General features: G+C 44.1%; 1 protein-coding gene across 9 annotated transcripts in view; it reads left to right on the forward strand.

Moving 5' to 3' along the window:
- TMEM178B (transmembrane protein 178B) overlaps positions 1 to 14,151 on the forward strand; it is a 228,789-nt gene that overhangs the window by 51,302 nt on the left and 163,336 nt on the right. For all 9 annotated transcript variants that reach the window (XR_013942355.1, XR_013942356.1, XR_013942357.1 and 6 more), the window contains one exon: positions 8,862 to 8,975. Coding sequence is in view for 3 of the 9 variants with exons in the window: in XM_080569042.1 (XP_080425168.1) it covers positions 8,862 to 8,975 (114 nt within the window). In the remaining 6 variants the exon portion in view is untranslated. The remainder of the gene's footprint in view (positions 1 to 8,861; positions 8,976 to 14,151) is intronic.

Consider the following 14,151-nt stretch of genomic DNA (forward strand, 5'->3'; position numbering starts at 1 on the left):
ACAAGCTTCATGCCTTGCCTTCATTCCACATGCACTTAGAATGTGATTGTTTTCTCCCTTTCTGTAGAGATTTAATGGGTAACTACTGCAAGTGAGCTGGCAGGTTTTTGTTCAAGATCATCTGGGAAGAATAGAAATGGCATACTGTCATTTACAACCCTGTTTTTGTGTGGGTAGTATATAGTACAGAATATTGGACCCTTTCAACCACTCCCTGCTACATTTTCACTCTTTTTTTACAAGACTATTTTACCAGCAGAGCATCGTCTAACAAGGTTTATACTAAGCTCGAGGTTCTGAGATGACCTTTGCTTGGAAATCAAGTGAGATGAACGGTAAAAGAAAAAAAAGGGAGGAAAAAGAGCAGGAAGGTTCTGTTTGTCGCTCTGAAGAAACCTTCGATCACCTTCCTAATGAAAATCTTTAAGCCACATTCTTGTAATGTGTTTGCTGGGTATGTGCCATTTCTGGGACAGAATATTATTTATCTTATGAAATCTTATGCTTTCAAGTGGCTGACAACTTAGTGAATGCAAGCGGGCTTTTCTTTCAGGTAAAATGGAGGACGCTCTTAACTTGTGAGTATGTTTCCCTGGAATTCTGTGTTCATTGCATTTTCTGGTGGACAACTAAGACAGTTACATGTAAAAGCGAAGTTAGGTAGCATTGTAGAGATCTGACAATTGAAGAGCTCCTTTGCCAGTGGCAGCCTGGCAGGTTGTCTGCATTTTATCCAACAAGGAAGATGCAGATTCCCGTTTTGCTTAAGTACGTTTATAGTAAGTGCAATTGGTGAATCTTCATGTTGAAAAATGAGATCTTAAGCAAAGAGTTTAGAAGGCAGCAGACCCACTTGTGAAGCAATCTAATATGGCAGATGACTTCAGTTAGAAAAAGCAAAAATAAAAAAGTCCATGTTTCAGAATTAAAAAAAAAAACACACAAAAAAACTTCTCAGACTTTCAGTTGAAATAGGGCTTCTGAATTCTTTGAAGATGTTGAAATAAGTTACAGGTGAGTTTAGTTTTATGGCTGGACAAAACTTTTCAGCTGATCTTACATTCCAGGTTATTCACTCTCTTACCCTGGTTGTGCTAGTCTCATCCCCCTGGCACGGAATTCTTTTGCCTGCCTCTGTTTGTAAGCACGGCTGGTGTGAGCACGTTGCTGGTGACCACAGCACTTCTTCCCCTGCGTTAGGAGGGAGGGAGCTGCAGCTCTATGGAACTTGACCGCAGACCTGTGTCTCTTGCTGTGGTACTGCTCATGCCATGATGGCTGTGCCATACACTTCTCCAGCCTTGGAGATCAACCGTCCAGGTAGGTGAGGCATCCTTCCAGGCCGCTTTTCCGTAGAGCTGCGGTCACTTAGGGCTGCGTTTCCTTTGGCAGTCCTTACTAGGATGGTTCTAACTGTAAAGACACAGCACAGGCTGTATCTAAATTTGCAAAGGTATCTAGATTTGCAACTAGCATGGTACAATGGAGGTGGATTTGTAACTGAAACAGTTGGTGCTTATGATCTTGTGTATTTTTGGGGTGGGAAGGTTGTTACTTCAGACTGGCTCTGCTCTTCTCCCATTAGTTGAATTCCCGTTAGCTCATCTTCCAATTTAGCACTAAGCCAATTGGCATGGCCTTACAGCACACTGTGTTGTGAAGCAAAGCATGGTGATTAGAGATGATCTAGGAAGTCATTTTCAAAAGTGCGCTCCTGATAAATGCCAAGTTTTGCTACAGAAACATTCATCTTCTCCCCCAAGATGTGACCCTTGGACCTGTGAATGGGGGAGAGGCCTCTGTTGGATCATTCTCTTGACTTTTCTGTGAACCTGTAAATGGTGAGTGGAAGCTGCTAGTGTGCCTCCACCCACTTGTAGAGGTACCAGCTAGGGGCCAGCCACTTGGTCTTAAAAACAAACAAGACATGTCAACCAAAGGGAAGCATCAGCACAATGTCTTTGCAACCTGCAGCAAGCAACAGTCAGTACCAAAAGCTGTAGAAGTAGCAGCAAGTCCTGCTGGCAGAGCAAGCTGAGCTGGGGTTCAGGAGATTCAGGATAATGCCAGAGTCAGCCCGGAACAAGCATGATCTCCTGTTCTAAAAATTTGGCCCATGTTGCAGCTGCAAATCTATCTTGAGCTCCGTTAATTAGAACATTGCCTTCTATTTATGCATATGAATTAATGAATATTCATTAGACATGTTGATTAAGGTGCTGTGATTTGCATATTCTGCCGACATTTTTAGAGTTTTACCCTTAGGTATTCTAGTATTCAAGATATTCATGTGGCACCAAGGGAAAGCTTGATTAGGTATTATGAGGGAAAAAAACCTCATAATGAAGCTGGTCAGTTGTTGGGATGGCTTGCTCAAAGATGTTGTTCATCTCCATTCCTGGAAGTATTTAAAACCTGACTGGATGAGGCCTGAAGCAAGCTGAGCTAGTTTGAATAGGATTTTGACTTGGAAATTGTTCCTTCTTTGAGCAGGCATTTGGGCCAGTTGACGTCTAGAGGACCCTTCCAACATATAGAAATCTATAATTCATGCAGATCAATGCCAGAAATATGGAAACATTCATATTTATAGACGAGCAAAAAAAAAAAGTAACCAGTATTTTCAAGGGTAGCATTATTCTGGAGGTAATGAAATAATCCTGTTAAGTGTTGTAATACCTTCTAATGAAGTCTCTGCCTTCATTAAGAATAGAGTTACTCATCATGAGTTCATTAACTAGTCAGCATATCTGGCTGCAATTCTCTCAGAGCAGCTGGTCAAGGTAGAGCTTATTTCTCCTTCCACCTTCCTCCAGGCTTTGGTTTGACCAGTTAACGCGTGCTGGAACTGCTACAGCCGTGCCTACATTAAGGATGCCTGCAGTTGTGTTCTGGTGATTCATACGAAATGATTTAAGAGAGCGAGGGCAGGACATACAGCTGAGGGCAAGCATTTCTTAAATTGCACCAGCCCGAATAGCCAGAGCTGCTTTGAAGGTGGTGTAAGATGCTAGCAGAATTTAAAAATGAACTTTTCTGACAGACAAGACTTGAGACTGAGCCTTAACAGGTGTATGTGCCAAAGCAATTGCTTTGTGTAAGCTGGTCCCAGCTCTGTGCTTACAGCCCTGTAAAAACCTTACTGGAATGTTAGGCTAAGAAAAGCTGTAAACATTTTCTGCTGAAGACCTACAGATTTTCTAAATACAATGTGAAACAATTAGAGGCGAAATGACCAAACTACATCCTCCATTTGCTGGGTATAGTTATAGTCACTCCGTGAGGGAATGGTAACCAAAACATGGGATTAAGGCAATTTCTCATACAGAAAGCAGTTTCTCATAATGAATAGCAAATATATGTAGTGAATGCAGCTTGCAAGCCAGAGGCTAAGATTCCTTTTACTAGGAAATGTTTGTGTAGTAATTCTCAAACAGATTTGTAAAAATTAGATCCAGCACAAAGGGTGAATTTTGTGGAATAAATTGCTTGCTGAGAACAGTTCGTGCAGAGGTATCTACAAAACAGAAGGAGAAGCTGCCTGGAGGCAGCGAAGGCTCAGAACATCCATGTCAGTCTTTTCAGTGTAGCTCGTGATATCAAAAACCTTGGCAGAAACAGCCGAGCACTTCTAGAAATCAACGTGTGTACTGCTGGAGAAGAATGGGTACCACCTGGGTTCAGATCTCTGCCTGTCGCAGAAACCAAGGTGTTTGCCATGTCCGCGCTGGCTTGTGATGCGGTTTGGCATGGCGCGCCGTGCGTGATTCATCCAGGGTAAAGGAGCTGCCGGCTCCCTGGGGCTCCTGGTTGCTGTCACCCAACAGAAGTTGCAAGGGGAAGAAATTGCAATGTGTAGCCCTGAGCCCTCCACCTCCCAAGGGTAACTCCTTGATGGACATCAGGCTGATCTGTACCTGAATCTGAAGGATGCTCCTGCAATCTGCAGCCCTGAAAGTTGTGGGAAAAGTGGGAAGTCTTGGAGTCCTGACTTGCAGGAGGGGAGAGCAGTCGGATAACCCATGCAAGTAACTTCGATGTGCCATCTCAGGCTGGATGTGAAGTGATGTTAATGACACTTACCTAACTGCTCCTGCAGATTAGGTGGCCTTTCCTGGAAGTGGTGAAGGACTACTTTCTGTTGCCAGCTCTCAGGTGAGCCAGTCTGTTTTATGCAGAAGGCTAAGCTATGTGATCACAGCAATGCTACAAATTCCTGAAACTTGACGGTCACCTCTGCAAAAGTCAAGCTGACCTCACAGGGCAAATTCCTCTGGGCACCGCTGAGATAAAATTTTAGGATTGATGTGACCAATACCCTGGTGGTATTTTGATTTTCATCCCTGTTTGTTTGTTTTTTGAAGCAGCCTGAAAGTGAAATATTCTTAAAGGTGGCAGTAGTGATAAAGAAAGTTCTGGAAGAAAACTTGCTTACCCACCAGACAAATAGAGTATGGATACCAGCAATATAACCTCCCTTTTTAATTGATCTTAACCCTGTTTTGCCCAGAGTGGGAGAACATTGCTGTCACCCTGCGTCGCTGTTCAGTGCGGGGTCTGCGGCAGGGGAAGCGCTCGCAGCTCCAGTAACGCAGGGGAGCAGAGCTTCACCAGCGGCTGAGCACCCATCAGAATATTAGGGTAGTTCTGAAACAGGCTAGGAAGAAATTGCACAATGTTTTCAGGTGATGCTCCTGCCTGCTACGGCACAGTTTTACAAGGATTTTCTTTGTAATAGAAGAGGACATTTTTATATTAAGGTGATGGCATGGGGCATAGCTCGATGGATACGGGAGGAGAACCAAGCAGGTACATTGATCAGCAAGAATAGCGGCGTGTTCGGTGCCACTGTGCTTAGTGGCAGTGCTTAGCTGCTCCAGACAAAGGTGTCTCTAGTTTCCTCTCTCAATTTCACTTGGCATCTGAACTTTTCTGGAACAGGCGGATGCCAGCCACGGAGTTACAGCTGCAGAATCCTCCCTGAGCATCCGTCCTTGTGAGGATGCTGCAGCAGTTTTGCTCTGTGTGGTTCCGGCTGTATCTGCCAGCTGACCCCTTTCCTAGCACTATCTCTGAAGTTCTCAGCCACATTTCTTTAGGATTTCCAGCAAACATTTCCCTTTAATCAGAGCAAACTGGAACATACGTCAGTGGGGCAGCTTCTTGGTTGCTTCGTGTTTCTTGTGGCCAACCCTAACACTTGCTATCATAGCTGTGTGGGTGAAAACCCCACTCACTGGTTTGCTGTTCAAATTACGATGAATAGTATTGGAGTGCACAGCTCTGTTCTTCGGTGTTTCTAAGTTCATACTGAGGGCTGGGGGTACTCTGTAAGTTGGGGGTACTCTGTAAGTTCAGGCATCCTTTTGAGGGTATGGAAAGGAAAGTATACATTTTATTTCTTCGTTCCCCACCCCCAAAGACTGAAGAGGGCATTGCTGTTCATCCATCCGAATGTAAGGTTTTAAGGTTTTTCTGAGCATTTTCCAGGAGAGCCATAGATCTGGAGCCCCTGGGAGAACAGACAGTGACTGCAGCAAGGATCAGATGTCCGTGGGTATTGAACCTAGTTTTCCCTTCTGTATGGGGCAAGCAGGGAAACATCATGAAGCATGAAATTGCCACCACTACAGACTCATCCTTTTCCTAACTTTTATTGGTAGATTCAGGCAAACAAAAGCCTCTAAGTTTCTAAAGCTAGCTCTCACTTCTAGCTGGATACATGCTGGTGCAGTTGCATTGACTCAGCAGGGTGTGAGAGCAGGTGTAGACAACTGGTTCACATCTCAGTGTTGGGCAGTCGTGAGCTTTGTGACAGTTTGGGCAGTGGCAAGCTTGAGGTTCCTGCGAGGAGCCTGCCGGCCTCTCCTGGCAGCAGGGGCCGTAGGAACGTGAGCTGCACCTGCTCTCCAGTGGTCACTGCACTTCTGGGGTCTGAAGGAACCCAAGCTGGTAGAAGACAGCTCTGAAATAGCCTGAACTGTCTTCTCCTGAGTGTATTGAACTTGGTGTTCACAGGAAAGTTCATAGGCTAAAGCCAAAAAGGTCCATTAGAGCATGTGGGCTGACCTCTGGTATACCGTAGCCCACTGCGTTTCACCCACTGATCCCCTTCTTGCACCTAAAAGCTTGGTTTAGACTGAAGTATTTTGAGCCCAGTAGCAAAACTTATCAGGCTTACTTGTACTTGTTCTAGCCGTGAATCCATGCTTAACGCTTCAGGGAAGGGTGGAAATCCAGGGGCAGCATCCTTGAGGGTCTGACCTGAGTATGTGTGTTTCCCCATGTAAGACAAGCGTGGGGAACAGCCCTGTGCTCTGACAGCCCTGCTCACTGCCCTCAGGGACCAGCCCTCGTGTTTTGGAGGGAAGCTGGTGGGAAAAGCAGGCTGCCTCTCACCATATGCACTGAGTGCTTTCCCCCCTGATCCTTGGGAGTCAAGATATTTATAGGATAATAGTCAGGATTTTATTTAGAGGTGGGAATTGTGTAGAAGTATGTGGTGTGGCTGGGAAGGACAGCACGGAATTTACCATTCACATTTGCCCGTGCTTCAGATGTCATCAACCATTGCCACTGTAATCATGCTCTCAGATCTAGATGGTCTTTAAATGTGTACTTAGGTCTCATTAAAGCTATAGGAATGTAAGCAGAAGTCTAAAATCATATATATGGTCAGGTAATGACCTGAATTCGGCCATAATCTTTTTGTGCTTTAGGCTTTGGTAATATAAGCTAGCGAACAGTTCTCTGCATTACTACTAAAAGTATTTGCAGTAAAAATGGGAAGTTCGATGGACCTTGCTAGAAATTAGCCTCTTTGGTGTCAGAGGAGGTGTTTCTGCTGATTACTTTAGGAAATTATAGCAAATGGAATAGGATCTTTTCTTCCTTCCGTGTGCTTTTATTTTGAGTCTTGGCTCGGTGTTCTTGTCTATCTGCATAAATCTTTTCTCTGTGCAGTTATCAGATAAAGATTATTTTCTGACAAATAAGCATTTTTCCACTTTCTTGCCGATGCTTCTGATCCATGAAAGCAGCTGAACAAAAGGGAATAGGAAATCCCATATGAAGACTTGGTTGTGTTTTGGGGCTTTTTTTTTTTTTTTAAAGCTCTTTCCACACTAGCTTTCTTTTTTTCCTAAATACTATTCTTGGTTTGAAACTTTAATTCTGGGCGTACATTTGGTGCCCAGATGGTGCAGACTCACACAGAAGCCCATCACGCTGTCAGGGCAGGCGGATACATATGTAAATATTTTGCCTTTTTCCCCTATAATATTTGCCTTTGTCTAATCTAATTGCTGTCAAAGGCAGAATGTGAAGAATGCTTAAGAGAAGCAAACAATGAGGACCTCCAATGTTTGCATTGCACTAACTCTGGAAGATGCTAGTTGACTCAATTGTAACTAATAATTTTGGTGCATGGGTTTTTACTCACGCCGTGTATTCATGGTGTATGATACAAGCCTGTGCCAAGCAACACTTCACCACCAGGAGTAGAAACCTGTCTTTCTAGAGGCACAAGAACATATTTAACCCCTTGGAGCTGTAGATAAGGCTAATGGCTCTGCCTTTTCAGTTCAGGCTGACAGTAAGAGTTCTCTACATGTCTCTTGGTATATCACTCTCTCATCCTTATTTATATGGTTCATTGCTTCATTTAATTTGTTCTATTGAGTGCATGTCTTAATGTATTTTTAATACATAAAAGCATTTCCAGTGCAGTTGCTCCTCTGACCAGTGGTAGCTAATAGCAAACAGTGTGGCCAACCACATTAGGGATGGCTGTTTGGTTATTAGAGGCCTGATCCAAAATACCATAATATTAATGGGAAAACAACTTACGTGAGCTTTGAATCTGACTGCTCAGTGAGAGGGTCTAATGGAGCCATCCTTCTGGCAAGAAGGATGTAGGAAACCTTACTGTTTTTCACCGATGCAAGAAGGGTTGCACTGTCACAGATTTCTGATCAGATGTGAAATTTGGCTAGGCTATAATTCGCAGAAAGCATCAGGCTATGCCAGACCCATTCCTCTAAGGACACTATGCAGAGATGCCAGGAGATGACAGCCTGGAGGTGTGATTATTGTAGAGGAAGGAAAGTGGCTATAAAAGGAAAATAGGAGTATGTGACCAGAAGACAAACAGAAGCAGCACATGGTGCTTTTTTCCATTGAATGTAGATGAAATCCTACAGGGGAAAAACCAACATTGCCTATTGCAGCCATTCATGTTGCCATTTGAGGCTTATTATCTCAGTGGTGCCAATAAATTCTGCTTGAGCCTGCTATGAAGGTGTCTGGGTACCTTCAAGAGACGTGCCATAGCCTGTCACATCTGCTTCTGCTTGTTCTGCTTGTCTTGCTTTATGGCTGTGGGGTGCAAGCGGTCAGAAAAAATCTTCTCTAAATCCATACTTTTTCCTGTGGTGGTTTTATTACTGAAGATAAGATTAAAGGTGTTTGCTTTGCATATCTCCTGGAGCATGGACACAGACACATGCTGCAGGATAAGTGAAAATGGGAATTCCCAGTTCCTCTGAGGTAAATGCTGGTATGCCTGATGCTAGCTCATGGTTCAGAGAAAGGAAATGAAAGAAGGGGTGACTTGCCGCATTACATCTGAGGGTGAAAACAGATGCTGGCAGCTTCTGTTGAGCCTTTGATGTGTCATAAGTCTGCACATGAGCTTCCCCTACAACTAGCTTGAGCCTGTCATGGGCCAAAAGTAGCATTGACTGTCACAGTGGATTGATAGTAGGCCTTTGCTTTTGCTTGTCAGATCTGTCTGGTCAACATCTGGGACGACATGTTGCATTCATTTAACAGCACTTTCTTCTACGTTTTTCCCTTTCCAGGAGCAATTGAGCGGTGCACGTACATCAAGTACCACTACTCCTCAGCGACCATTCCCAAGAACCTCACCTACAACATCACCAAGACAATCCGCCAGGATGAGTGGCATGCCTTGCGTGAGTACTGCTGACTTTCTTCTCGGTTTTCCTCATGTGCAGACTAAGGGAGGTACCCAGTAATAAATGAGAAGAGAGGCTGTGACAGACATCCCACTTAGAGCTCTGTTCTCACATACAGTTAGTCTTTCTAGCAGATGGATCGATTTGCTCTTAGGACCTACATCTCTTTTTGCTGCTGACTAGAAATTCTGCTGAGGCATGAAAAAGTGGTGGTAGGGAAGAGGCATTCATGTGCAAAGATTAATATTTAGTTAAATAATAAAACGAATAACCAGATCAATGCCCTATTTTTTTTAATTTAGTGGAATGCTCAGTATGTAAGTGTATTCTCATGCAGTTCATGCCACTGCTGAGTTTCCTGCTTCCAGCAGAATTCATTGCTGGCTTTGTAGAATATGTCCTGCTGCCTGCAGCTCCTGAGCGAGTGTGGCATCACTCTCCTTTGAAGATGTAGAAAGATATGCTGCACCCTTTAAGGCACAGGGAAGGAGCATTTAGCCCTCAGTGATAACTATAACTGGTGGTCGCCAACTTGTAACATTTGCTGAAGCCAACAATATCTGACAGGGATGGAAGGAACTGCCTTGAGATGTATGGCTGGCCTTAAAGCTTTTCTCCTCATATTGGAAACAGAAAAGGGCTTTCACTAACAAGATGAAAGAGGTAGGATTTCACGAGGAAGGATGCCACTGCAACTTCCTCTTGTTATTACATAGTCATAGGGACTGATGAATGTTCAGGGTTCCTCCTCAGTCTAGGCAGTTAACAGCCCTTTGAAGATGACAGAAATTAAGGGGTGCTGATTCTGGTGCAAAATCTTGAAAGGTAGCAGTGAGCAGCTACCGTCCAAACCATCAGCTTTAGAAATGTGTAAGACCTCTGGTATTTCCAGGGCTTTTGGTCCCTGTTTCACTCCTGCCTTATGTTGCTGTTGCTCTGTTGGAAGCCTCTTATGCTCTGGGGAGGAGAAGCCATAATGATATACTTCACTTTCTGAATTGGTAAGGTCAGGCCTGCCTTTCATTGGTGCTTGGTAAAATCTGATAAACAATTAAGGAAGTTCTAGAAGATCTTGCTAAACTCCTCTATTTTTTTTTATTAAATGTGACTGTGTGGATAGATACACATTGCTTAATTTTGATATGAGTTCAGTATTCCTTTTATTTATCATGCTTCTGCTTCCCTCTCAGAAGGTAGGTAATAAGAAGCCAGTCCTGAAAAATACTTTGCTGTGCTTGTTTGTCCCTGAAATCAGAAGATTGGGTAGTAGGAACCTCTCAGGTTTCCTGCTACCACCTGTCATCTCTGGTGTCAGTTTTAAGTTATAATTTCTCTTCTTTGGGGAGGGAGGAGGACAAAGAACCACCCCTGAGAGAGAGGCGGATGTCTCCTATTCAAGTTCAATAGGAAGAGACTTCAGTTTATTCTTTTGGCTGTGTATCTGTGCTTTTGCCACTGCTGTGAGCAATCATGACTTTTCTGCACCTGTTCTCTGGGAACTTCCCTAATTAATATAGGAATTATTGCCTTAAAGAAGTCTATTTCAGCAATGGCTCAGGTATAGGACTATCCTGAGGCTGTTAACTACTGATGTGCCTGGCCACATTAGTCCCTCAGTGTGTGCATCCCGTGGTGGGATCAGCGAGTTCCTTTGCACGGTTGTCAGCAGCCTTCAGGAGCACGCTTGGCACTCTCCGAAGTGGCAGTCTAGACACAGCACTCTCACGTTTACATATCTGATCTGGTTCGAAGCACTTTCAGGGTGAGGCTGTTTGTTTCTTTCCTGAGGAGGGTACACCGAGTGTGTGGGGGTGTGTGCATATTTCTGACCCAGATTCTCTTGGTAGTTCATGAGTCAGATAAGTGTAGGCAGATGTAGATAGCCAGATTCATGCTTCAGTTCTATCTCTGTATAGACAGAGAAGGAAAAATACTTTGCTGAAGCTCTCTTCTCCAGAGCAGTTGGGTGTAATGGTGAGTGTTTGATATGTGGGGTATATGCAGGCCGCTGCATTCAAGTTGTATGTAGTGTTAAAGGTGCTTGCAACCTTCTTGTTTTTTCCACAACATTCCTTAAAAGACAAGGACAACAGCAATCTTTTCAAATAGTGCTTAAGCTGAGGGGAATGTTCTCCCTTTAGGAAACATTTGTGACGGAGTAGCTACAAGCAGTATGACAAATTACCTTCAGAAACTCCCTGTAAGTGTTCCTGCCTTAGCATCTGTTGCATTTCTGTACCTCTGGACTAGCTTCATCCAGGGCACAGCTACTTCAGCACACCACTGCTCATGCTGAGGCAGAATAACACTTCCAAGTCAACCTGAATGTTATTTTCCTCTGAACAACTTCCTATTCAGAACTTCCCTTCCCCTGAGTGTTGTGACAGGCAATGAAGGAGCAGGCCTGTTGTTCCTCATGGTCTTGACATAGGTAACGTCTCAGATCTGGAGCATGAGATAGAAGAACAAACCCTATTTCCTGATGAAATGCTGGGACAAAATGGCATCTGGAGAATTTCAGAAGAACTGGAAAAGTGAAACTGGAGTGTCCGGGCACCCTACTAAAGAAAATACCACTTCCAGGTTGAAGCCACTGCCGTCCTTTGACATATCTGCATTTCAGTAGTGGTTATTTTCCTTTCTGGGTGCATGGGAAGAAACCGTGAGCCTGGGAAGGAAATCCGTTGTTTTGCATGCGTACTGGTTTGGGGAGCAGAGAAAAGAGGACTCAGCCACGCTCAGCATGCTGCTTTCTTCAGGCTGGCAGGCAGGACTGGTGCTCCAGCAGTTTCTCTTGAATTGCAGGAGTGGGTGAGGGGAAACTTGAGGCTGAGGACCCCATGGCACCGGTTGGCACAGAAAGCAGATATTCCTCTAGGTGTGCTGTCAGCTATGCTAGAATAACCCAGGGGAGCAGCTGGACCTGGAGGAATGGTTGGGGCTGACTTTATCATTTTTGATTTTTGTCTTTTTTCATTCTGTTTGACATTTTCAAGATGGAACCTCTGCTCCAAACTGATTGCCTATGGCAGCATGAGCCAGGGAAATAAGGCTTCACTTCCCTGCAATCACTTCCTCTCAGCTATCTCCAGTTAAATAGGGGTGGAGGGAAGGGTGATTGTACTATTGCCAGCTTTCTTCTGTCAGGAGACAGTGTTCATCTAATTAGACAAAACTAGTGTCTGTACAAGCTGGGAGGGGAAGGGAGAAGGGAAAGAGTGCTGTGTCCAGCAACGTGGAGCACAAGTAACTGTCTCTTCATGGAAGATGCTGCTGTAATGGTATGATTGAGTCACTGTTAGTCATTTACCCTGTCACACTTTGGCCCCAGCCTCGTGCACAGAAACCTGAGCTAGAGTTCTGGCTTCTGAAAAACTGTAGCAGCAGCACTGATCCTTTTAGAAAATGGAGGTGTAGATTATTTGAATGAAAATCTAAACAGTTCTATATCTGTTGGCATATTTTGTTCCATGTGTTTTGTGTTCCCTTAGGTTTCCTTTCATTGTGCTACGGATTTGTATTCACAAGACATGGGGAAAGTGGTTGTGACAGGGGTCTGAGCTGCAGAATGTGGTACAGACATTAGGAGTGGTGCAAGGCATTTTCAGGTCACAGAATAAGCATTTTAATGAGATGCTTGTACTGTAAGAAAGCTGGCCATAAAAAAAGCTTCTGCATCCATTCTAGCCTTCCTCACTGTGGTCTTGGCAAGTGAAGGAGAAAAGGGGCTTTTCTAGGGCTGTCTTCTCTACAAGACAGGCAAAGAAAGTGTTATGGTTTTAAAGCACTGCAAACAAGCAAGTTCCTGATGCATGTTCTTGAAGAATGAGATTTATTTTTCTCAGAACAAACTAAACTACTGCTTCTTCCCTTTCTTCTGCACTGGTAGCTAAAATGGGACAAATGCTGTATGGTGCTCAGAGCTTTTGTATGGCACAGCTCCCCGTGGCTTGCACTGTATTGCGTGAACGTCTCCAGATCAGGAGAGATGAAAAATTCTTCCTTCTCTCCCAAAGCTTTTTATTTTGCTGACTCACAGAGCCTATCATGCGAGGTAGATAGCTCTGTCTCTATGCCTGTTATTTTTTCCTTCCTCCCTACATGTCACAAGCCTGAATTTTTACTTTGGATTAAAACTGGCCGCACAAGAGGGAACTTCTGTTTGTGTCTGTTCCTCCCCACCTTACTTTTGGCTCCTAGGCCTGTCCTCTGCAGTGCTGGGTCAGCAGCTGTCTTCTGTGCCCAGGAACATGGAGCATGCTGCATCTGGGCAGAAAGTGGCTGGAATTGCTATGGAAACTGATCTCCTCCTGCACAGCTGAGGTAGAATTGTCACCATGCTGCTTTGGGGAGAACCAGTTCACAAATAGGTAGCTGCTGCTTGCTGAGAAATGCTTGGAATTCTGCTTTTCCTTTTTTTGGAACATGCCTTGTCTGGCATACTCTCTTAACTGTCTCCTACCCCCTGCTTCTCCTGTGGGGTCAGAGAATGTGGGTTCTGAATTTAGGGTATTGAGATGGGGAGCTGCATTGTCAAGAAAAGAGGAACCATGAAGCTTTGTGTTAATTAGAATGAGAACATTTGCCTTCTCTGTTGAAAATTGCAATAATCTTCTGTTTGTGGTGTTCTGAAAGCCATTTGCATAAAAAATGAGTTGTAAAGTCAAAAGTAATAGCCTGACACGTTCTGAGAGCAGCAAGTATTGGAGGAAATGAAGGATTTCTACAGGATGTGGAGAGTGGTAATATTTTAATTTGTATAGCATCTCTTATGCTGAAGTCTCAATGGATTTTATCAGCCTTAATGGTCCAAACTTCGCAGGCTCTCTAGGAGAATAAGGCACTTATTACCACTAGGCTTCTTGATTTAGGCCTAGGAAGCACTCAACTACCTCCTTACTACTGGGTGTGAGGGACTGGAAGAATCTCCTTTTGTGGAGGTCACTTGTGGTACTGATGGGAGAGGCAGCAATTAGCACTCTGGAGAAGACAGTAATGTCTGCACTTCTAAATTTACAGGCTTCCCAATCCCGTGGAACGAGCTGCTGAGATTTGTGCACAAGCTCAGATCATAGCTTGACAATGCATTAGTAACACCAGTAGGCTCATGGGCTTGACCCTGTCTGATGCTTTTATAAGCAACAATAAATATTTCATTCTTGTATCTGTATTA

This window comes from Anser brachyrhynchus (assembly GCF_964034855.1).
Source record: "Anser brachyrhynchus genome assembly, chromosome: 1".
Lineage (NCBI taxonomy): Eukaryota > Metazoa > Chordata > Aves > Anseriformes > Anatidae > Anser > Anser brachyrhynchus.